General features: G+C 41.6%; 1 protein-coding gene across 3 annotated transcripts in view; it reads right to left on the minus strand.

The window, feature by feature from the left end:
* kansl1a (KAT8 regulatory NSL complex subunit 1a) overlaps positions 1–25869 on the minus strand; it is a 61152-nt gene that overhangs the window by 26218 nt on the left and 9065 nt on the right. For all 3 annotated transcript variants that reach the window (XM_080048844.1, XM_080048845.1, XM_080048843.1), the window contains exon 2: positions 23731–25281. In XM_080048844.1, the coding sequence (XP_079904970.1) occupies positions 23731–25205 (1475 nt within the window). In that variant the 5' untranslated portion in view covers positions 25206–25281. The remainder of the gene's footprint in view (positions 1–23730; positions 25282–25869) is intronic.

Below are 25869 nucleotides of genomic sequence, written 5' to 3' on the forward strand. Positions count from 1 at the left end.
GTGTGTGTGTGTCTGTGTGTGTGTGGGTGTCTGTGTGTGTGTGTGTGTGTGTGTGTCTCTGTGTGTGTGTGTGTGTGTCTCTGTGTGTGTTTGTGTGTGTCTCTGTGTGTGTGTGTGTGTGTGTGTGTGTGTGTGTGTGTGTGTGTGTGTGTGTGTGGGTGTGGGTGTCTATGTGTGTGTGTGTGTCTCTGTGTGTGTGTGTGTGTGTGTGTGTGTGTCTCTGTGTGTGTGTGTGTGTGTGTTTGTGTGTGTCTCTCTCTCTGTGCTCTCTATGGAGTTTGACCTACATTAGCCAATGATGTCATCGTTGAGTCATAGACAGGTGCACGTGCCAATGGTGTTACCATGGTTACAGAGAGCTAATCAGTGTCAATTGTAAACAGCTGCTAATCTACACACGTGCAGACACTTGTCTCCCCAAAGGATGACACTGACAGAGGTTTTAAATGAACGCATAAGCCCAAACTGCTCCCCCTATCTCGCAAACCGTTTGTCTGACAGAAAAAATAATGACACCGTGAGAACAGGAAGATTCCAATTAATATTCAGTGTGACATTTGGGTCTGTAGTGTAAACAATTTGGTTAGGCCAGCAAGTTGAAAATGGAGTTCATTTGACATCCGATCATGGAGTGTAGCTCCATCCACTCACTGTTTGATTTTGAGTTTGCGTGCCTTCAAACAAGGCTGTCTCATGAGAAAACTAAACATTTGTTGAAAAAACTGTTTAAGATTATGAAAGAGGGAAGTCAGCTGAATATTTATATGTTAGAATTAAGTTTCTCGGATGAAGTATGAATGAGGAGAAGCGTTTGGCGTCATGTCCAAACTCTTCGAGTTTGGATCCTTCCCCATTCATTTGCATGGAGAGACTTTTATGTTTAATAAACCTTTAATATCTCTGAAGTTATACATTTTATGAAAAAATTTTGAATTATGAAAGTCTGCTGCTGTGCAAGACGAACAGGAAGAACTTTGAATGGAGTTTCTACGATGAAGTATGAATGAGTAGGAACGATCATAATTCTGCATGAAATATTAAAATTCATAAAAGTTGAATTTATTTGAAATTTTGCAGTGTAGCAAAAAATTCTGAATCATACAGATTAATGTCCTGAAATAGCTGAACAATTGAAGGTGTATATGAAGTTTGTGGGAATAAGTATGAATGAGTGGCTGGGATCTGAATATTTTTCATAAAACGTTGAAGAAGTATGAAATTATGAAATTTTTTGAAAATGTTGAAATGGTCCTAGAAAGCCCTTGAAGAGCTGAAAATAATGATATGTGGAACATGTATGAAGGTTGAAGTATGTTGAAGTTATTGAACGCCAAAAAAGTGGCGGAATAAAAATAAGAATAAATACGCAGAATATCAAAGCTGTGAATGCTTCCAGCATTCACACCAATAATAAGAATAAATACGCAGAATATTAAAGCTGTGAATGCTTTCAGCATTCACACCAACAACAAAAAAATCTATTTGAACTGAATATGTATGGGTTTTGGTTGGTTGAATTAAAAAACAAAAATTGAAAAGGCATCATAGAAGCTGCAGTCTTAATGTCAATCATTTATTTTCCCAAACATAATTATTATTCAGTTGTGAGTATATTACAGGCAAAGTATAGCTTATGTCTGGTTTGTCCTGAATCCCTCTATTAAACATAAAACAATTAAATATTACGAAGACACCGAAACACATTATTTAGTGCACATTAATGAGCCTACGAGCAGTTCCCCTTTCAGACTGCAGGGGTCAGCGAATCAACATTACACAAAAAACCACAACTGCAAGGCTCCCTGGGAACGTATTAAATCAAAAAACAATACGATCCCGCAAGCCTTTCTTAATATGGTAGAACTATGAAAACAGGGTGGATTTTTATGAACCACATTTATTCCTTGGCATAGAGTGAATGCCAACCCAGAGCCTGAGTTCTCCATTTTAACCCAGTGTGACACACAGAATGGGCATTTCAAAAGGCAAGAGACACATGAGGAGGAAAATGTCTGCTCCTGCACTGTGTGGGAGTGGCCACAGAGGGCGCCGTTTCATCATAATACCGGCTGCAGGCACTAGGCAGCGGCCATGGAGGGAACAATGAGGAACAGAAGAAATGAGTCAGATGGCAAGCAAAGATAGACATTGCACTCCTTTGCGTTTTCTCCTCCCCACATCCGTCTGTTAGCCAGTATTTCCTGCTTCATCCTATGTGTGTATATATTTGTTTTGGTGTATAGCAATTCTACTTTATGGTATGTCCAATACATTTCAACAATGGAATAGGTTAATTATGAAATGCATTATGGAATAATAGAACAAGTGTACAAGTGAAATATCTTCAATTACCAAAAGAAAAATATGATCTGGATTTACTTAGTGTACAAGATTATAATACATCAAGGAGCACAATTTAAACATATGGTTTTCAGGAATCTGTGGTGACTGCTATTACATCTACGGTGTCCACCATCTCTACCATTGTGTCCTCGAGCAAGACACTTAACCCCAAACTGCTCCAGGGGGCGCTGTACTATGGCTAACCCTGCGCTCTGACCCCCTCTGGAGTGTAGGGAACTTGAGAGGGGAGATGAGAAAAGACTAATTTCAAATGTGCCGTGTGTACATTGACTCATAAAGATAACTTAACTTAAACTGGTGATACACTAATGACTAGTTTTCCTTGAAGAATTATAATAAGAGAACGTATCCTGCCCAGCCACAGACAAACTAAAAGAGTAAACTTTATGACGCCTGTGTTTACGTCAGGATGGAATGACTGAGGGCGCAGTGGAAAATTCTTAAGGGGGCCATTTTGGTTATTTTGATAAAATAAACTGAATATAACTTTGCATTGTCCCCATAAAAGGCTAGACAAAAACAAAACACAAGGCTGCTGCTTCAAGAATAAGACTGCACACGTACATCCTACCAGCTAAGTGCATGGTAGAGGCACACGGCACACACCTGGACCCCCCCCCCCACCCCAATCCTCCCTTATAATGGCCTGGAGCACACAGATAAAAGAGGGTATTTTTAAACATTTTCCATTCGTCTTTTTGCCGGTTAAGTTAAGTTAATTGCACAACAACAACAACTCCAAATGTCTGCGCTGCTGCTCGGCTTGAAAACAACGGAGAATTTCGCATCTGTGCCCATGACGGTGCACAGAAACCCATTTCCATGTCGTTAGAAGAAAATGGGAAATGACTTTAGGACTTCCTCCCCAATAAAAATGACAAAAGTATCCTGAATTTATGGGCAGCTTAAGGCTTGTGCATGTATGGTCAAATGTTTGTGTTAAAAAGGCACAGTGGGAGCCTGCCTTGTTCTCATCTATGTCTGTTTTTCTTTAGTTTTCTGAGTGAGAAGATATATTTTTGTTATGCTAAGGGAAAGAAGATATTGATCTACTGTTTTCAATTTTCACCAGGATGGGGGAAGTGGAGAGAGGCTACAGCTGAGAGAGCGACTTCCCAAAACATTCACAACAGTATTTCATTTAGCACAGATTACACACACACTTACACTAACTATTAAAAAGTATGTTTTATATATCATAGTTTGGTTTTCAAGAAAAGAAAGAAAGAAAGAGCAATTCCAAGAGTGTTTGTGTGTACTTCGAATAATAGTTTTTTAGGGGGGGTAAATCTAATCGTAAAAAAATAAACAGTATCGCTAGGTTTGACTATACAAAGTCGGCAAATAGGGATCGGCCAAGAAAATTACATTGGTGCATGCTTAGTATTTGGTGAAGGTGACTTTATTGTTATAAATTCAATGTAATCTTGCCAAATATAGTGTTAGACAAAAACAATGGGCTACAAAGGCAGTGTGTGTGTGTGTGTGTGTGTGTGTGTGTGTGTGTGTGTGTGTGTGTGTGTGGCTACAGTTGAAGTAGAGAAGAGATGGGAATGGTGGTAAACGAATGGGGGACGACACTATGGCCTGGGAAGCTCTGGCAGACTGGAGAGGAACAGACGGGCTTTAAGAGCAATCTACAGGCCACAGGCTGCAGGAGGGGGGAGGGGCCGGGGCAGAGAACTACACAGGGCAGCACACACACACCTCTCTCTCTCACACACACGCATAAGCACACACATGCTACTACTAACACACACACACACACACACACACACACACACACACAGAGAGAGAGGCCGGGGCAGAGAACTACACAAGGCAGCACACACACAGGCACGCACACACACACACACACACCTCTCTCTCTCTCACACACACACACACACACACACGTATAAGCACACACATGCTACTACTAACACACACACACACACACACACACACACACACACACACACACACACACACACACACACACACACAGAGGCCGGGGCAGAGAACTACACGAGGCAGCACACACACATGCATGCATAAGCACACACACACCTCTCTCTCTCTCTCTCTCTCACACACACACACACACACACACACGTATAAGCACACACATGCTACTACTGCTAACACACACACACACACACACACACACGCTACTACTGCTAACACACACACACACACACACACACACACACACGCTACTACTGCTAACACACACACACACACGCTACTACTGCTAACACACACACACACACACACACACCAGGATAACCAATAATCCAAGCAAGCATCCTGTCTTATTGTGGAGCTGAGCGGAAGGAGAGCTACTGTGTTCAGACACTTTCATTTTAGCCAAAGCATTAAGATAAAACATCTACAGTTAGTTTGTTCATTGCAATCTGTTAACAGAATAAAGGACTCTGCTGCCAATTCAGACAGTAAAGCAAATGGTTCTTTGTGATATTGGGCTATGGAAATAAAAACCTGATTCCATTTGCACTTCAGCTGCAGTTTAAGATTTGCTTTTGCAATGTTACAGACTCAATCCTGTTCTACACATATCAAATCAAATACGTTTTTATTTGGGGTGTGTGCGTGGTGTAGTGGTTAGAGACCCTCCCCCCTCCCCCTCCTCCATAGAGTCTCAGTCCTCTTCACAGCAGACCCGGGTTAGAATCCAGCCCGGGTCGTTCTCTGCATGTCATTCCCCCTCTCTGACACCATTTAATCTCCGTCTCTCCACACCGTCTTATAAAAATGCCAAAAATAATCTCTACAAACAGCCATTATAGCCTCAGTGGGCTTCACAGTCCGTACACAAATATGACACCCTCTGCCCAAAGACCATAAGCTCGACCGAGGAAAAAAACTCAAAATCTTACCAAGAAATCAATATAAACAAATGTGTATTTTCTCTAACAGTAGGAGGTGAATGCTACATTTCGTTTGCACTGTAACATGTAACTGTGTAAATGACAATAAAGTGAATCTAAATGTAATGTTCACAAACACACTGCAACAGTCGTAAACACGCCCAGAGCTGCTACTGCATCAGATCAATGTACTGGCAGTGCATTTACATCGTTCAATCCCCCGTGGAGACTCTTCTCAGAAGGGATGATTAGAAAAAAAAACACTTGGTCCCTAAGAAAATGACACCGCTGCTTCATTGTGCATCTTAAACGCTGCTACGAAGAACGTTTATATTTTTCTGAAACGGTCTCATTTTTCCTCTGGTGATCTTAAATTACATGTAACATCAAAACGAGACCATCACTGCAAAGAATTATGTTATTATATAGTTTTTTCTTAATGCCTTTGTCATGGGTATACGCTCACCCAGGAACAACAGCTGGCGTGGTAAAAACACTACCGCTTTTGTCCAAAGGGGGGTGCAAGAATTAACACAAACTAAAAGTTCATGGGAGAACCTTTAAATAGAAGAATGCAGCTTTAAATATTTTACAAGGAAATGACATGCAGTGATTTTGTTTATTTCCTTCGTTTGGAGCATAGGTTGTATTGAGTTACATTGTGATGTGTTCAAGTGCTGTTCGGTAAAAATGTGTATTTTACGAAGGTAACTTCATCGTGATGAGTTCAATGTAATCTTGTAAAACGTAGTGTTAGGCCAGAAACTAAAACCAATAGGCTACAGAGGAAGTGGAGATAGGTATAACCCCACAGTTATACCATAGGGTTAGGGTTAGTTAATTAGGTTTGGTGAAGGTGTAAAACGCATGAAAAATTGGATAAAACCCAAACCCTAATTCAAAGAGAAGACTTGGCATAATAATAAAAGTCTGTCAAATCACTGAAACTTTTTTCTCCAAGCAGGAAAAACCAGGAGAGCCGGAAACAGGAAAAGCTAAAACGATTCTATTTTAAAAACATAAACAAACAGAGAGAGACAGAGGCCGTTACTACCAGAGGAATGACCTTAATCGTCAGAGTGACTGAGCAGAATACAGAGAGGGGGGAGGGGGAAGGGGAGGGGGAGGGGGAGGGGGAGGGGGGGTCAGAGGCAGCTTGAGAAACCTACACTCCCCCAACAGAAGGAGTGAAGCACCTATAATCATCCTCCCCCCACACACACACACACATTATTCTACCTTTGTGAGGACACTCATTGACATAATGCATTCCCTAGCCCCTTACCCTAACCATCAAAACTAAATGTCTAACCCCAACCCTTACACTAACCCTAACATAAACCTAATTCATACCTGAACCTTAAAACCTAGTGTTAACCCTCAAACAGGCCTTTGAAGAAGTGAGGAACAGGCAAAACTGTCCTCACTTTGATGGTTAGAGGCCAAAAATGGTCCTCACAAATATGCCTGTACAAGCTCTCTCACACACACACACACACTCCTCCCACACACACACACACACTCACTCCTCCCACACACAAAGCACCAGCGGCAATCAGTACAGCCATAATTCTCTGTCGGTCAGCACATTCTCCTTTGTGGCGCTTCACTGGATGCAGCACATATGTTGTATGGCGCTGGACAAACGTTTACCATACCGTCTCCCCATCCAAAAGTAACACACACACAGTAGCACAGACACACACACACAGTAACACACACACAAACACACACACACACACAGAGAGCGTGGCCCTGCTCTTTGCCAAAATCCAAAAAGGCCTGTGAACAGAGCTGGCCCCTGAATCAACCAAACCTGGGCTGCCCCCCTTCAGTTGATGAATGAACGCAAAGAGAACAATATAAAATCACTGGATCAGTAGCTGGAAGTGAAGTGAGCACAAAACAGACAATCATTAAAAATGATCTGGGCCTGTGCTCCTCTGTCTCCCCTGACACTTTAAGCACAAAAACACAATAGACAGTGGTTGCGTTTCGAATCGCATACTTTCTACTATATAGTATGTGGAAAAAAGATTTAGGATGTCCCGATTCTTGTGGCCAGATTTAGGATGGTTAGAAGTACCCGGATGTCCTACTTCATGCGGCCAAGATTGTTAGTGTTGAAAAGTGCATCCTATTTGGGCGATTCTGACCCACAATCCAGTGCGCACGTGAAGTGACGTAACATCGACGAAGCCTCCGTATGAAAACATGAAAACGGGGATGCGACGGATATAAAAGCAAGAGGCAAGATCAAGGCGCAATGTTATGATGAAATAAGAGAGTAAAGTATGTCCCAATAGTATGCCTACTGAATCCCAACTAGATTCTTTTTATCGTCAGATGTAGTATGTAGAATAGAAAAAAGAAAGAGTATGCGATTCGGAACGCAACCAGTGTTAGGTTGTGGTTGTAAAGTGCAGCTTGTATTACTTTTATATACTTTATAGATACATCTTATACATTTTATCCTATTTTATTTCTGTTTTCCGTGGTCATTATATGTTATCCTTGTGATTGTGATTATTGTGTATGCTTGTCGTCACTGTAAATAAGGGAAACCTCAGTGTATTTCCAGTGAAAATAAAGGTTATTGAATTGCATATGTCCACTTTTTTTAATATGATTTTTCCCTTGTTTCTGCGACGTACTGTGTGTCAGATGTACCCGAAGTTTGAAGCGCAGTTGTTGACTGTTGTACAATCTGTAAACTGGTATGTAAACAAAGGGGCCCACCATAGCAAGCAACATACCAGTTTTAAAGAGCCTAGGCACACACACACACACACACACACACACACACACACACACACACACACACACACACACACACACACACACACACACACACACACACACACACACACACACACACACACACACACACACACACACACACACACACACACACACACACACACACACACACACACACACACACACACACTTTAGCAGATCGTGAGGAGATATTCACTGACACTGAAGGAAAAAGTGATTTGAAAATGAGCGTTCTCCAGAATCACTGACTCGGGGGCTGTATCGACCCCCTGTGTTCTCACGTTCATCCACTTCCTTGTTCCTTCTTAAGTCCGTCAGATGTGGCCAGATTTTGAAGCCCGTTTGTTGACTGAAAACAGTATTTGAAATGTCCATGTTTCGCTCAGTCTAGTGAACCCATTGATGCCTGAAGCTGCGCGACACAACATGCATCTCCTGTCTGTCGGCAGCATCAGGCATCAATGGGTTACAGTCTAAGTTGTTTATTGTCATTTCTGATATATTCAAGACATAACCTAACAAGACCTACCCCCTTTCGAGCATGTCTGTTTTTCTTTTCTTTTTTTTTAATTCTATTTCTTTGTTTTGCTTTTGTTTGTTTGTTATTTATTCATCTATTTTTTATTGCATGTTCGAAATAAAGTCAATCAATCAATCAATCAATCAATCATAATTGCTGCCACTCTTCACCACTGTGTAAATGTTTCAATTGTTTTTTTCTCTCTTCACCTGTTGTTGTGTATTTGATGTTTTTGCATTGAATATTGTTTATGTATTGTTGTTTTTCCTTTGAATTTGTTTTGAACTCGACGTCATTGTAAATGAGGGTCACCGCTCAATTGGTCTCTCGGGGATAAATAAAAGTTAAATGAAAATGAAATGAAAAATACATCAGAATCAAAATGGCGTGTATCTCTCCCACGGTGCAATAGGAACGATATAGAGTAGAATAATAAAAACATAGACAATATTTACATCAGCCTGGCAGTTAAGAGGGTAAGGGTCTCCTGTACAACCTATTTAGTTCAGTATGCCAACCTAGCACACTGTCATACTTTCTCTCCGAAATCCACGGCAAAAGTACGTACATTACATGCATACCGGACAGAGGTATTACGGAGGAGAGGAATGTCAGACGCACAACGGACACTAAGGAGAATCACATTGGAATGAATGGACTTCCGGTTGGATCGCAGCCGAGAATGTAGGTATGTGGAAACAAGGCGTAAGGGTCTCCTATACAACCTATTTAGTTCAACGCTACACAGCAGCGCCATTCAAAACTTTCTTTGCAGAGCGCTTACCAAAGAACAGGATTACACAAGGCCATTAAAACAAGGCTACGATGCAAGGATAGCTTTTCCTTAGCACATGTCTATCTTGCACATTTATCTGAATTCATATGTACATCAAGTGCAGTGTTTCCCCTAGAATTGTTTTTAGGCCCGGTGGTAAAAGCTGATAAAGAGTATGCGCGCGGCGTGCGTACCAAATTTGTAGTAGAAATTGACCAAAACTAACTGTATTATGGATGAGCCTCTTTTGACAGCCCGCTACAAATCAGGGCATAGGGTTATGCCTTCACATTCGGTACGTTTGTACATTTTGTGTTTCCCTCAGGATTTTTTGAGACTGCTGGGGGAGAATGGACCTTCTAGTGGGGTCTTGGGGCATGCCCCTGCGGAAGAAAACCTTTACCTTTTTAAAGTTAAATGCATCAAACTGGTGCACTTTGAGAAGCTAAATCTGATTTTATTTTTTTTGCTCTGTAAACAGCTGTCATATGTCCTGCCTAAAACAATTTTATGGAATAATTTGGAGACACAAGCCATATAAACTATTGAAGAAAAACACATAGATATGAAAATAAAATACAATAAACTCGAAGACCTAATATAGACAGGTATATCCTGTCTAGTATTAATTTCTGGAATAATCTGGATCATGAAACATTTTCTTTAATTTATCAAATATTAATTTAAAATAAATGAATTAACCTAGGCTACACATCATGATTAGCCTATCAATCAAAATGTGTGCAAAATAAGCAACATTTTGTATTCTGACCCATTATATTTCATGTAGCCTAGTTCTCAATTTAAAACATAAAAATAAAGTAGCATTGAAAATACCAAAAAATAAAGCTTGTAGGGCTACAATAGCCTGCTGTTTTCAAGATAACTTGCTGCGCTGTCTCAGCTGTTGATACAGATTGGTTGCCATGGCGACGTAGCAACTTTAACTTTCTAAGTTTTGCTCATCACTTTTTCCTGTTCAACTCCCTGTTACTGAGTCCTAAATATCTCCAGTGTAGCCTATGCCATGGACCTATAAAGGAAGGTTCTTTCTCGTCAGTTTCCCTGTTTGACATGTGCGCTCCGAATGCACACGTGCATCGCGCGGCGTAGCGCAGACAAAAAAAAAAAAAAAAGATTAATATTTTTTTTTTTTTTTTTTTTACTTTTTTTTTTTTTTTGGGGCAGCTGTTGGCCTGGCGGGGGGTCCCGTTGGCCTGGCGGGCCCGCCAGGCCTGTATAATGGTAGGGGAAACACTGAAGTGAAAAAATTATCACTTGAATTTTAATTTTTCATGTCTCAAACATGTTCATATTTTGAGACCTGGTGCAAATATCTACCAGAGGAATCCACATATGAACAGAGGTTAAGTTAAGCAAGCCAAAAGCATGAAGACTTTTTTAGCCAATAAAAATCAACCCAGCCATTATGCTTCACAAACAACCCAGTCATCATTCACGCTCACAGGCAAGAACAAGAGAAATCAATGCAGCAGCAGCTGTAATTCTAATTTATTTGTTCTCTGGAGTCGAGGACTCTCAGAGCCCATTGAAAAGGTGCAGTGTGTGGGTATCTAGTAGTGAGCGCTCCCTTGCTAACCCCTCCCTTTCAAATAATTATATATTATAGAAGCTACATTGTTCTTCAAGGACAAGAAGCTATAGTTACTAAAGATGGCATCATCCACCACCACTGCCTCAAGTCTTTCCACAATATCAAGTGATGAGGTGAAGATGTATTTAGTTATTTATTCTATAGTACTTCTTCTTCTTCTTGGTCTTCCAACAGGTGCATTTCGCAGGACAACCACTATATATAAAAACACATAAGGCCGTTAAGTTTGTCCGTTCTGTGCTACTGTAGAAACATGGCGGTGCAACATGGCGGCCTCAGCGCCCCGCTCCTATGTAGATATAAAAGGCTCATTCTAAGGAAATAATAGAAACAACTCATATTCGAGTGATTATACAATACACTAATTAAAAACAAACATTTCTACCAAGTCTGTTCTGAAAAATTCCAATAAATACTACACACTGCACCTTTAAAAAAAAGAGTTGAAATGATCCAAACACTCAAATATTTATAGAGGGAGTGAAAACGCCTTGTTTCTGAGGTTTATTCTGGTGTGTCAGAGCGGCTGGACAGCTGGTTCATATCAACTGGTACAGGGAGAAAACTGTGAGTGAGTGAGTGAGAGGCTGAGTTTTTGTGAACCGACCGTGTGTGTGTGTGTGTGTGTGTGTGTGTGTGACAGAGAGAAGGAGAAAGAGAGAGTGGGAAAGAGAGAGTGGGAAAGAGAGACAGAGAGAGAGAGACAGAGAGAGAGAGAGAGAGAGAGAGAGAGAGAGAGAGAGAGAGAGAGAGAGCTGCAGTAGTCATTACATAAAGAGGGAGGGTTATGTAACACTGTTGGTTTCGTGTTGAGGAAGTCGGACCGAGCTAAAACACATCCAGATGTGTCTGACGGGACAGAAAGCTACACACACACACACACACACACTCATTGACACACACGAGGGTTCATTCAGCTGTTTAAGAGTAACATTCAAGCACTTTTCTACAATTTTTAAAGAAAGTTCAACTTTTTCAAGAACAGAAAAATCTTTAACTATATATATGGAGAGAGAAAAACATGCTTATGGTTTTACACATTATGAATTAAAATAGAATAAAAAGTAAAACCCTTATAAAGAGGTGTGTCCCGTGTAGTAATATTTTCTGGGGCAGATTTTTAGTCACTGTGTCATATATAACGTGGAAGCTATTGAAAGATTTGTTCTTTTTAATTAAACATATTTGTCAAAAAGAAATGATTGGGGGCGCCCTTAGCTCAGTTGGTAGGGCGTCCCCCCCCCCCATGGGCCTCGGCCAGCAGCGGACCCGGGTTCGATTCCAGCCCGCGGTCGTTCTCTGCATGTCACTCCCCTCTCTGCCCCATTTCAACTCTGTCTCTACACTATCAATAAAGCATTCAAATGCCCAAAAAATATCTTTCTCAAAAAACAACAAAAAATAAAAATTAATGATACATTATATATCAAAATTAGTGTCCTACATGAGCCCAATTTAGTTTAGTTTTTTGTGTGGTCATCACGAAAGTCATCCCAGCAAAGACAAAGCTCTCAACACCACTCAAGACTCAAGTCAAGTGCTCTGCAAAACCGTTTGTGATTGTAACTCCTAGTCCTATAAAGAACATTGATTATAATAAGTATTCATTATATCCAGCAGCAGTTCCCGGTGGTGTGATTTGATTACAAGCACATCTAAAACCATGGAAACAAGATTTAAAATCAGGTATTTTCCAAACTGTCTCTCTATGAACCCTGACACACACACACACACACACACACACACACACACACACACACACACACACACACACACACACACACACACACACACACACACACACACACACACACACACACACACACACACACACACACACACACACATTTCTCACTTTATCATGTCTCACACGTTCATATTTTGAGACGTGGTGCAAATATCTACCGGAGGAATCCACATATGAACAGAGGTAAACCAAAGCAAATGCAGGAAGACTTTTGAGCCATTATGCCTCACAAAACAACCAATGGAAACGAGATTTAAAATAAAGCACTTTCCAAAATGTCTCTTGAGCAAACCCTGACATACACAGAGAGAGAGAGAGAGTTGAAAAGAGCAAGAGAGAGAAAAAACATGGCGAAACCTAAGACTGCAGAGTAATGCTTAGGCATGAAAGGCATGCAGCAGCCTCAGCCAACCGAGTTAGCCTAGTTCTCAAGCAGCAGGCAGACAGGCATATTAACTGTCTTACTGCATAAAAATCACACACACAGTCATGCACTCTGGATCAGCTAGCCCTAGTTGTATCAGCTAGCTTAAAGGAATACTTCAACCATACAGAAACGGCATTCTATCATTATAAAAATCGCTGTTATAATATAATGAATTAGGTTTTTCTTCCCTCAGTCTTCCCTTGGCCCAGCTGTCCTTTTAATCCTAACCCTATATTTTACCATGAGTGATGTAACACGTGAAAATGTAGGGTTAGACAGTGAGACCATAAAACACTCTCTCTGCCTTTTCTCAGGCAAGAGGATGAATCGATTTCTAAAATGTTTGCACATTTATACTACAAAGGATCTCAGAGTTCAATACACCTTCATATTTCCACCGGTGAAGTAGGTCTTTCAGAGTGCAAAGCCCAAGCAAATACTCGGTGCAATTTGGTGCTGGTTGGATAACAGAAATGTCAGACATGTCCATTGTTTCATTATGTAAGCAGCGCTGAGATTTCCTGATGAGTTTTACTGTTGCCTCAGAAACAGGAGATTGTGCCCACTCGCTTATAAACACAGAACAGCCTGTGCTCCATGTAGCAAGAGGCTAAACAACAGACTTCACGTTAGTATCGTGTGTGTAACAGATACAAGCTAATAAGGCTTATCAGTGCCTCTTCACAGCAGACCCGGGTTAGAATCCAGCCCGGGTCGTTCTCTGCATGTCATTCCCCCTCTCTGACCCATTTCATCTCTGTCTCTCCAAACTGTCTAATAAAAAAAAAGTATAAAAATGCCACAAAATATACCAGGAAAGCGTTAGTGTTTTTTACTACGCCAGCTGTTGTTCCTGGGTGAGCGTATACCCATGACAAAGGCATTAAGAAAAACTATATACAAATAGCATTCTTTGCACTGATGGTCTCGTTTGCTGTTACATGTAATTCATGATCATCAGAGGAAAGATTAGACTGTTTCAGATATATTTAAAAAGTTCCTCATGGCACCTTTAAGTCGTTTTACATCTAGTAAGTAGTAAAAGAATCAGACTATATTCCTTTAAGGTAGAAATCACCCAGACGCTATAGACACAGTATTCACAGACAGACTCCCTGGCTGGGGCAGAAAAGCCCCGCAGCGTAAGCACGACAACAGATGTTGGCCGGTCACCAATCCCCTGAGATACGGGAAACCACGTCTACAGTAGAGAGACGGGGATGACAGGATTACCTGGAACCAAACGCACTGCATCCAAACAAGCCTCAGTCACTAATTCAGCTCTGGAAAGAATTAAGAGACCACTCCGAATATTCAGTGTCTCTCGTTTTACTATTTGTAGGCATATGTTTGAGTAGAATGAACATTTTGGTTTTATAATATAAACCACTGACAAGGGCGCTCCGGTGGTGTAGTGGATAGAGCGCGTACCATATTGGCTCCGGCCTTCGTTGCAGTGGTCGCGGGTTTGAGTCCGACCCGTGGACCTTTACTGCAGGTCATCCCCCCTCTCTCTCTCTCTCTCTGTCTCCCCATTTCAACTCTGTACTGTCAAATAAATCTTGAAAATGCCAAAAAAAAAAAAATCTTAAAAAAAAATAAACCACTGACAATATTTCTACCAAAATTCCGATACATTTTTTTGTCATTAAAGAGCATTTTCAATAAGTAATGTAGAGATGAAGAGTTGAGAAAAATCCAGACTGGGCTCTTCATTTTTTCCGGAGCTGTAGGTTCATTTCCACACTGCTGTAAACTCAGCTGGCGTTTTGAATAATTGAGGCTCTTTCTGCTGGCTGCTGCTGCCCTGGAGAAAGGACACGTTACATTGTGTGTTGTGTTGACTGGTGTGTGTGTGTGTGTGTGTGTGTGTGTGTGTGTGTGTGTGTGTGTGTGTGTGTGTGTGTGTGTGTGTGTGGCGCTTTAAGACATTAATTGGTAAGTGAAACAAAATGTCAGTTGTGAAAATGTGGTATTGTGGGAATATAAACACACGCACACACACAAAAACACATAAGCAGACACACACACTTACAGAGACACAAGCACACAGACACACACACACACACAGAAGGATTACGTAGTTCACACAATGCGGTTTCTCGTGTGAGAACCAGTTGTTTCCTTATTGTGGGGCGGATCATCACACAAACAGGTATTACAGATTGAATGCTTCAAGTAGAGACACTGCAGGTATAAACAATGTTAGTTTTTTTTCAAGCACTGGTCAATTTTGAGATTTGTGTCTATTTTGCTTCCAAAACATGTCTTCTTTCATGCTAGTATTAATCAAAAGGTCCAACATGTACATTCAGGTGTTTATTTGACTAAACCTTGTCTGTTTGCGTCTGTATATTTCTCCTATAGAACCATCTTTAACGGACATTATCTCAACATTAGTCTTTCTCAATACTCTGAAGCAAAAATCTCAACTTCTAAAGCACTTACATCAATTTAAACTTTCCATAATCATTCTTAGCACTATTCTGAAGGTTATAACAGAAGGATTTGTTCATATGTTGTTAATTGTCTGATTTGTGATCTGTTCAGTAAAACCTATTAAAACTACAAATTACTTTCACCTGCAGTAACATTATTAAGCGTACCTGTGCAAATGCTTGGCAAACATTAGCCAAACCTATAATTGACAGGCAGACAGGTTCTTTTGTGACAGCAATACAAGAACATTCACGCATGGCTAGATTAGGCCCATCTGAACAAATTAACTCAGCAGCACTCCAACAAAACCGGTTTTGTTTTGTTCAAATTTGCATTAATTTTGCCGTGTTGTGTAGCTAGTAAAACCTTGTTAGACCAGCTGTCAAGTGCACTCAGGTCTGCGGGTTATTTATATGTGTGAAAGATGACATTAGATTGCTGATAACATCTCATCTCGCTTCCCGGCTGTTATGTGGGTCGCCATCGAAAGGTTAGAGTCACTCACCGATTAGTACAGTGTGTGTGTCTGTGTGTTTCTGTGTGTGTGTGAGTGAGACAGAGTGTGAGTGTAGGTGTGTGTGCGACTGTGTGAGTGTGTGTGCCTTCTCCATATGGACTTTGCTGTGTGTGTGTGTGTGTGTGTGGAGGTGTGTGTGTTTATATAGGGGTGTGTGTGTGTGTGTGTGTGTGTGTGTGTGTTTATATAGGTGTGTGTGTGTGTGTGTCTTCTCCATATGGACTTTGCTGTTATGACCAAAGTGCATTTAGGTGGGTAAGCTTAAGGCAAAGCTAGCAGCAAATGAGCTAATGTGTAGCACTTATCAGTAGCCACATCAGTGTTACGTCTTACTGTAGTACACCTGGGCAAACAGGTTTATTTTATTTTTTTTAAACGGTTCAAGAGATACAAGGAATTTAGTATGAAAGTGAAAAGGAAGATGGTAGATATTGAACATTACTAGCTATACTGTTTGTGTTAAATCATTAAAGGCCTACTTCACCGGTGGGAATATGAAGGTGTATTGAACTCTGAGATCCTATGAAGTATAAATGTGCAAAAGAAAATTGAAATCGGATCATCCTAGCCTGAGAAAAGGCAGAAAGAGTGTTTTATGGTCTCACTGTCTAACCCTACATTTCTCTTTCTGTGACATCACAGAAAGAGAAATGTAGGGTTAGACAGTGGAGTCGGTGATTCTGGAGAAGTCTTAGCTTGTTGTCAAAATCAGTGAATATCTCCTCATGATCCGCTACCTGTCCGTAAAAAGACACAACCTAGGCTCTGTAAACTGTCATGTAAAAACAAAGGGGGCCCAGCAACAAGCTAGCAACATACCAGTTTACAGAGCTAAGGCTGTGTATTAACACTGGATACATTTTTTTCAACACACACACACACACACACACACACACACACACACACACACACACACACAGGTAGTAGATCGTGATGAGATATTCACTGATTTGTCGAAAAAAGTGATTTTGACAACAAGCGTTCTCCAGAATTACTGACTCCACCTTTAATACTAAACTTTAAATCTATAAAAAAAAAAATATCTTACAGCCCTAGGACACTGACACCATTTATCAACAGCAGCATGAAGCTACAGGCTAGCAGCTACCACAATAAAAAGCCCTCATAAAGGCCTGTCACTGGAACGCTTTAATGGCGAAGCCGCAGGAACAAGATGTGTCATGTTTGCAATAACACTAGATTTACGGCAGCAAGGAATGGTAAGGCAGCAGGAGAGGGAAAAAAAATTGAGTTTTTCCACTAGTAACGTCGCCTGGCTGTTAAAAACATTAAAACAGGGGGAAAAGGGCAGTAATGACTATAATGAGCTAGGCTAGGGAGTCTGTGTGTGTGTGTGTGTGTGTGTGTGTGTGTGTGTGTGTGTGTGTGTGTGTGTGTGTGTGTGTGTGTGTGTGTGTGTGTGTGTGTGTGTGTGTGTGTGTGTGTGTGTGTGTAGGCTAGGGAGTCAGGTTACTGTGTATTGAAAGAGCGGCCTCATCTCCTACTGTTGAATATGACTAGTACATTACCAGTGCCTTTGTGATGACGTCTGGTGTTATGGGATTTATATTTTAGGGGATTATGGTATGTGGTGTGTGTTTACAAACAACACAGACACACACAAACAGACACACACACAGAGAGAGAGATACATACACACACACACACACACACACACACAATAACAAACGGAAAGTTCCTCGAAACACCTTTAAAATCTTGCCATTTCCAATTTCTAGTAGCATCATGACTCCAATGTAGCCTGTAGCCCTTCTTACTAGCTTTACACAACATTATAAACTTAACATAAACAGCCTACTTCAATAATTCAATACTCGACTTGCTATTCAAACATTACTGATTGTGATAGTGGAAAGCACCTACAACTTCCATGGGTCTGATTTCAAACCACCTCTACACAGACAGCTTTCACTTTCATTAGAGAAAATGACTATCAGTAAATACCAAATGTTTTAATTATAGATAAGAGCTGGGACGCAACATGTAATGTGATGTCTTTGAGCTTTTACTCAGACATTACAAACGTAATTGGTCAAATGAGAGCATGATAAAATAAAATTTAAATTTTAAAAAACACTTAAAAATTACTCATTCGGGATATGGGGCTAAATTGCGTTAGACAACCAAAATGTAATTTATATGACAAGGGATTTACGTGGATGTGAAATGATGAAGTGTGTGTGTGTGTGTGTGTGTGTGTGTGTGTGTGTGTGTGCGTGTGTGTGTGTGCGCTCTCCATATGGAATGAGAATGATAGAAACGATCAATAATTCATTTCTTACAGCTCAAAAGAGTGAAACTTGAAAGTCGCCCTAATAGTAAAACTGTATTCATATTAAAACCAGCTGTAGCAATCATACTGTCAAATTATCATCTCAACTTAAAAGGCCTGTATTGACTCAATGTGAAATAGTATGATTTAAGGGAGGAATAAAACTATATCAAAGAACAGTTTCGCTTAACAAACCCTGCGTTCCAAATCACATACTCTTTCTTTTTACTACACTACATACTTAAGTACAGAAGAGTTTTAGGGTCACAGACAGGAGAGAAAAAATAAAAATAAAATCAGATGAGGAAGATTTTTTTTATTTTATTATGTCGAGAAATGTCAAGAAATTAGACGAATACTCCATAATGCTATTGGAGTTAGTGGGGCATTTATGTATTTTCAGCATACTACAATTGACGTGCATGTATTGGGACATCCTAAATCTTTTTCTGGCATACTAAATAGTGGGGAAGTACGTGATTTGGAACAAAGGGTAGATTTTAAGTGGTTTCACGTCACATTATCCAGTTGTCAGGCATACTTTTATTTCCCATAACGAGAGCGATGTCCCTTTAAAAAGGTTCAACAAACTTCCTCATTGCAACATTAACTTTTACTGTCTACATTATGACTTCTATATTTTGGTATCACATTACAGTTGTTATCTGAAGGCAAAAGCACATCATGCATCAACGTACATTCTTCTTTAATTCAGGTTTTAAAGAAAGAGAATTGTAGAACTTTGTGTGTGTGTGAAACTCAAAATACTTCACTGTTTGCTGGCTTCGTTTACGTCACCTATTATTTATTTTTTTAACCTTTATTTCTACAGGTAAATCCCATTGAGACCGAAGACTCTTTTACAAGGGAGACCTGTTTTCCTTTCCCACGTTACCATTCACACACACATTCATACACCGATAGCAGCAGGCTAACTATCGACATTCACACGAGGCAAGGTGGGTGAAGTGTCTTGCCCAAGGACACAACAACCATGACACAGGTGGCAGGGCGGGGATCGAACCTCCAACCCTTTGATCATCAGCCGACCCGCTCTACCAACTGAGCCACAGTCGCCCCAAACCTATCATGTTCATTGTGACGCGAGTAATTCACTTCTTCTACAATCTCAAGGCCAAAACCTCTCAATTATATCGTCTCTTTACACCTTAAAAATATCAGGCTACAAATTAGCACAAAGCACAAGACAGTATGAGGAATACTTTACAACCAATGCATTCTACCCTAAGATCATACTTTTTGGAGAGACACACACACACACAGACACACACACACACACACACTCTCCCACACACACACACACACACACACACAGACACACACACACACACACACACACACACACACACACACACACACACACACACACACACACACACACACACACACACACACACACACACACACACACACACACACACACACACACACACACACACACACACACACACACACACTTCCTGTTAGCTTATGAAAATATTTGGGTCAAAGGTCTGAAGTCAACAAAGCGAAGGACAATTAAATCTGTGTTCTCAGCACGTTGTTAATAATCTACTCGGTCTTAAAGGGTCACCCAGTGCATTGGCTGCTACTGACCCTCCCGACTGCTGGACTCTCTTCCCCTGCTGGACTCTCTTCCCCTGCTGTACTCTCTTCCCCCCGTTAAATGTCCAATACATGAAACATTGCCCTTGAAAATGCATTTTTAAAGACAAGTACATAGTATTGTTTTGATAAAAGCATGTCTTCTTTCACACTAGTAAAAGAAGACATTTTGTTTTTTTAATGTGAATCTTTTATGTTTGTATGCTGCTGCCTCCTTCTTGGCCAGGACTCTCTTGAAAAAGAGATTTTGAATCTCAATGAGTATATTCCTGGAAAAATAAAAGGTTAATAAATAAAATATAGTTAAAAAGGTGAAAGTTATATTTCATTTCATTCCATGCCTGCTGTACTCTCTTCCCCCTGTTAAATAGCTCATATATGAAACATTGCCCTTGAAAATGCATTTTTAAGTAGTATTTTTTGATTTATAAAATGATAAAAGCATGTCTTCTTTCACACTAGTATATTTAAAAAGGTGAAAAAGTTCAATTTAATTTCATGCCTGCTGTACTTTCTTAGATGTTAAATGTCTCATATATGAAACATGGTGTCCTTGAAAACTTGCAGAAAATACATTTAAAAGACTCATACAATGGATTTTTTTGATTTATAAAGTGAAAAAAAAACATGTCTTCTTTCATATAACTAAACATAAAAGGTGAAACATTTAAAAAGTAGGTGTTTGACTAAACCTTGTCTGTCTGCTAGAGCTGCAACGATTAATCGACGAATCGATTATTAAAATAATCGCCAACTATTTTGATAATCGATTAATCGTTTTGAGTAATTTTTTAATAAATAATGTCCAAATTCTCTGATTTCAGCTTCTCAAATGTGAATATTTTCTGGTTTCTTTAATTCTATTATGACAGTAAACTGAAATATTTGTGTGTTTTGGACATAATACATTTGAGGACGTCAACATGGGCTTTGGAAAATGTATCAATTTTTCACCATTTTCTGACATTTTACGGACCAAAACACTAATCGATTAATCGAGAAAATAATCGACAGATTATTCTGTCATGCTAGTATTAATCAAAGGTCCAACATGTACATTGAGGTGTTTATTTGACAAAACCTTGTCCGTCTGTGTCTGTATATTTCTCCTAAACAACCATCTTTAACGGACATTATCTCAACATTAGTCATTCTTCAATACTCTGAACCAAATATCTCAACTTCTAAAGCACTTACATCATCTAAACTCTCCATAATCATTCTCAGCACTATTCTGAAGGTTGTTACAGAAGGATTTGTCCATGTGTTTTAAATGTTCTGTCTTTAGAAGATGCAAATGTACGCATAAGTAGTTTCAACATTTTACTCTGTTCACCTCTAGTGGCTCACCCTAAAGCTTTCACTCTATGTACTGACCATTATGAGGCTTAAACATGTGCCAATAGTTGGTCAACATTAGCAAACCTATCGATGAAAGACAGGTGTGTGTGTGTGTGTGTGTGTGTGTGTGTGTGTGTCTGCAAATACAAAAACGTTCACGCATGGCTAATTTAAGGACATCTGAACAAACACTTCCAGACACAGTGACACAGAAATGAGTGAAAAGAAAGAACCTCCCATGGAATACATATGAAAAACTCCTGCTGAGGTGGACCTGACATCACAACAGGCGAACAACACACACACACACACACACACAGACACACACAGGCACACACAGGCAGACACACACACACACACACACACACACACACACAGGCAGACGCGCACAGGCAGACGCGCACACACACACACACACACACCTTCTGCCAAACCACCAGAAACACCCACACTGTCCATTTCTTCTTGGTTTCATTTTAAAATCAAAACATTCTCTGGCTCTGTGGGCGCGCTGCAGATAAACACAACGTTCGGTTTCAGCCTTGGCCCTCTCGCAGGAGGAAGCAGTGTGTGTGAGGGAGTGTGTGCGTGTGTGTGCGTGTGTGTGTGTGTGTGTGTGTGTGTGTATGACTGACGAGAGGGAGATGTTTTACCCATTCGAGTCTATGTTACTGTTAAATTTCAAAAATGAGTATGGCAACACATATGTATAAAGATACATAGGGCATTTGGAAATTCAGACATTTTTCCTAGTTCAAGGCATCTCTTCACGAATAAAGCCTGTAGCCTTACTTTACAGTTAGGTAATAGGATAGGTGTAAAAGTAGGCAAAATATTACAGTAAAGTCACTAGAATTTTTTTCTTTAATTATTATTTTGCCAGTGGACATAATTTCCAAGCAAATCAAAGACGCATTACTTTTTTTTTTAACCTTTATTTATACAGGTAAATCCCATTGAGTCCGAAGACTCTTTTGGAAGGGAGACCTGTTCCCATTTACACGTTACCATTCACACACACATTCATACACCGATAGCAGGCTAACTATCGACATACACACGAGGCAAGGTGGGTGAAGTGTCTTGCCCAAGGACACAACAACTATGACACAAGTGGCAGGGCGAGGATCGAACCTCCAACCCTTTGATCATCAGCCGACCCGCTCTACCAACTGAGCCACAGTCGCCCCAAAATTACCTAGCACTAAACGTATAGGAAAAATAAGAGTGTATGAATCAGTCTGGCTATAAACAGTAGGACAGCACCAACCAACACACACACACACACACACACACACACACACACACACACACCCCCCCACCCACTCAATGGCTACACATGTTGTCAGAGCGAATGGTATCTCTCCTCTAACCCCTCCCTGGAGTTTGACCCAACCACTACTGACTGAGGCAGTTATAATTGTCATTAGCACCTGCTAGTAGTGTCTGAGTAGCATGTTGCAGGGCCTAGAAATACAGGGAGCCAGAGTAATGTGAGTGGCTTGGGCATGGGGCTATCAATCCTTATCATTATGAAAGCTTGTTCACATGATATAGGTGCATTTTTACGTAATTTAATTAAAAAAACTCATATTCTAGATTCTTTACACATGAAGTGAAATAGCTCAATCGTTTATTTTTTTGCTTAAATTTTGATGAAAATTCCAGTCTCATAAAATATCAGAATATGACATAAAGACCGATATAAGCTGAGGCTGCTATCAGAGAAACCTGGGCTTCCATAACAAATTGAGTGCATACATAACACATATTTCTCTTTGTACTCCTTCTTACTATGGGTAACTTTTTATAAACATTATATTCAGATGCCAAAAGACTTGTTTTATGTCTGAAACTTGACCTTATTAACACCGCTCTCTGTGTGTGTGTTATGTGTGTGTGTCTGTCTGTCTAGCTGCACTGTGTTCGTCAACAAGAGAAAGTACATTTTGTTTATGTGTTCAAGTCCACGAAAAAAAACAACAATAATGCACCTTGAACCTTGCCCTTTCAGCCCTAAACAAGCTCAATGCCTCCTCTCAGTGTGTGTGTGTGTGTGTGAGTGAGTATGTCTGTGTGTGTGTGTGTGTGAATCTGTGTGTGTGAGTGTGTGTGTGAGTGAGTGAGTGAGTGAGTGAGTGAGTGAGTGAGTGAGTGAGTGAGTGAGTGAGTGAGTGAGTGAGTGAGTGTCTGCCTGTCCTTCTGTCTGTCTGTACTTGTGTCTGTCTGTCCTTGTGTCTGTCTGTCTGTCTGTCCTTGTGTCTGTCTGTCTGTGTGTGTGTGTGTCTCTCTGTCGTTCTGTGTGTGTGTGAGAGTGAGTGTCTGTCTGTCTGCATGTGAGTGTGAGTGAGTGTGAGTCTGTCTGTGTGTGTCTGTGTGTGTCTGTCTGTCTGTCTGTCTGTCTGTGTCACTTACATTTTAACGTGGCGCTGCTCTATGTCCACTCTGGCCAGCTCCTCCTCCTCCAGGTCAGAATCCCCTCCTGAGCTGCTCTCGGTCACGTCCGAGTCGAAGGCGCTTTCAGCCGAGTGCAGGTTGGCCGTCCCGCTCAGATACAGCCTCTCCAGCTCCAGCGGCATGGCCCCGCTTTTCAGGAATCGTCCCAGACCGTCTCTGCTGTTCGCGGAGCTGTGGCGGCCAGTCCTCCACGTGGCGGTAGGCGTGGTATTAGTAGACGAAGAAGAAATAGTCTCTGATTTTCGGTTGCTGCTGCTACTTCCGCCGCCGCCGCCAGCCAGTAGTCGGTTTAGTGCCGAGTCCAAGAAGCCGCCGAGCTGCTGTTGAATGTGCCGCTCGACTTGTTTGGCTTGTACGACTTGGAGACGTTTGCGCAGACGTCGTAGCCGGCTTTCTATCTCGGCCTGGCGGTTGCTGTTGAGGAGGGTGCGCTCGCGAACGTCCGCGTCAAGGCAAATATCCGAGGAAGAGCTACTACAGGGTAAAGGGGGCGCGGGGGTGCAAGAGGGAGACTGACTGCTACTCCCTGGTCTCTCTCTATCACAGACCCCCGTGGTTGTGTTAGTAGGGGTGTGTGGGTCGGTTTGTGAGTCCTCTAAGTTTACCTGTTCGGCGCTGGGGTTAGGCGGTGGGGTGTCGGCGTGGCTAAAGGGGCAAGGTGCAACGGAGTGAAGCACTGGCGAGTCAACGTTTTTATTACCATCTGTGTTCGGAGGTGAAACGCCAGTGGAATGCTTCTGTTTAAGGGTTCCTTTCGTAGGGATATTATGCCCCGATAAGTTTGCAGCGTTCTGAGCTTGAGTATTGTCCGCGGTGGTGGCGGAAGAAGGCGGCTTATTGTTATTGTCACCGTTAACGGCCACCACACAGCCCGGGCTAGAAGACGCCATGGTGGCGAGCTTCTTGGCTAAGCCGTTGACCGGTGCCATGGGCTGGCCGCCTCCGTTGGTGTTCCCAGCGCTCATGAGGCTCTTGAGTTCGATCGCCTGCCTTTTCCTCAGCAGGAATTCGCCCCCGCCGTTGAGCAGGGAGCCGGGCAGAATCCTGTGTCCCTTCAGCACGGACTGTTTGATCAGGACGCTCTGTAGCTTGAGTTGAGACTCCTTGGATGACGGGACGGGTGTCACATCCGAACACAAGTAAGACGCCACCAGAGGCTGTAGCTTGCCCACCGATGAGTCCACCGTCTGGGCCTGTATTTGCTGCTGCTGTTGGGTCTCCTGGTCGCAGAAGTCAAGCGGGCAGCTGTCTTCGGAGGTGGGCTGCTTGCACTTGGCCGGGTTGAGCGCGCTGCCGTGGATGAGGATGTTGCTTGCGTTGCCGTTGTTGTCCCCGCTGGCCGGAGACAGGCTGGAGGACGGCGCGGCCAGTTTGAAGCGGATGTGGTGAGCTTCGGCTGGGGCGTCGGTGAGAGCGGGCGCCATCGCAGCCATGCAGTGCAGAGTGACGGGCAGCGCCGCGGCCTCTTGCTGCAAACACCACCCGCTTACTGCCCCAGCTCAGGACAGCCTAGAGGGGGGACGGGGGGGGCGGGGGGAGGGACGGAGAGAGAGAGAAAGTTATAGTCAAAGTTGCTTTATTGTCATTATCTTCCATATGTGCCAGACAGACGTACAGACAGACAGAGGAATCGAAATGGCGTTTTCTGTCCGACCCACGATACCCCCATAAGGATAATATAAGATAAGATAGAAGTAATATATAGAAGAACTGCATTCTAAATAGTGCAAAAGGTAAGGCAACAGTTTAACATGTAACAGTATAGAGAGAGTAAATAAATTCAAAAGTGCAATATGAGGAACATTATTTAAAAGGGAGGGGATACAGCCTGCAGGAGGGGGAGAGAGAGAGAGAGAGAGAGAGACAGAGACAGAGAGATAGAGAGAGAGGGAGAGAGAGAGGAAAGTTAAAGTCAGAGTCACTTTAATGTCAATATCTTCAATATGTGCCAGACGTACAGAGGAATTGAAATTGTGTTTCGTTCCGACCCACGGTGCAATAACAACAACAGGATCAAATATAATTCATAAAGGCCTTTTGCTAGCTGCTACATTTAAATTGTAATCTCAGCTGATGAACCCATGAGCACACACATTA

This window comes from Ammodytes marinus (assembly GCF_949987685.1).
Source record: "Ammodytes marinus genome assembly, chromosome: 20".
Lineage (NCBI taxonomy): Eukaryota > Metazoa > Chordata > Actinopteri > Uranoscopiformes > Ammodytidae > Ammodytes > Ammodytes marinus.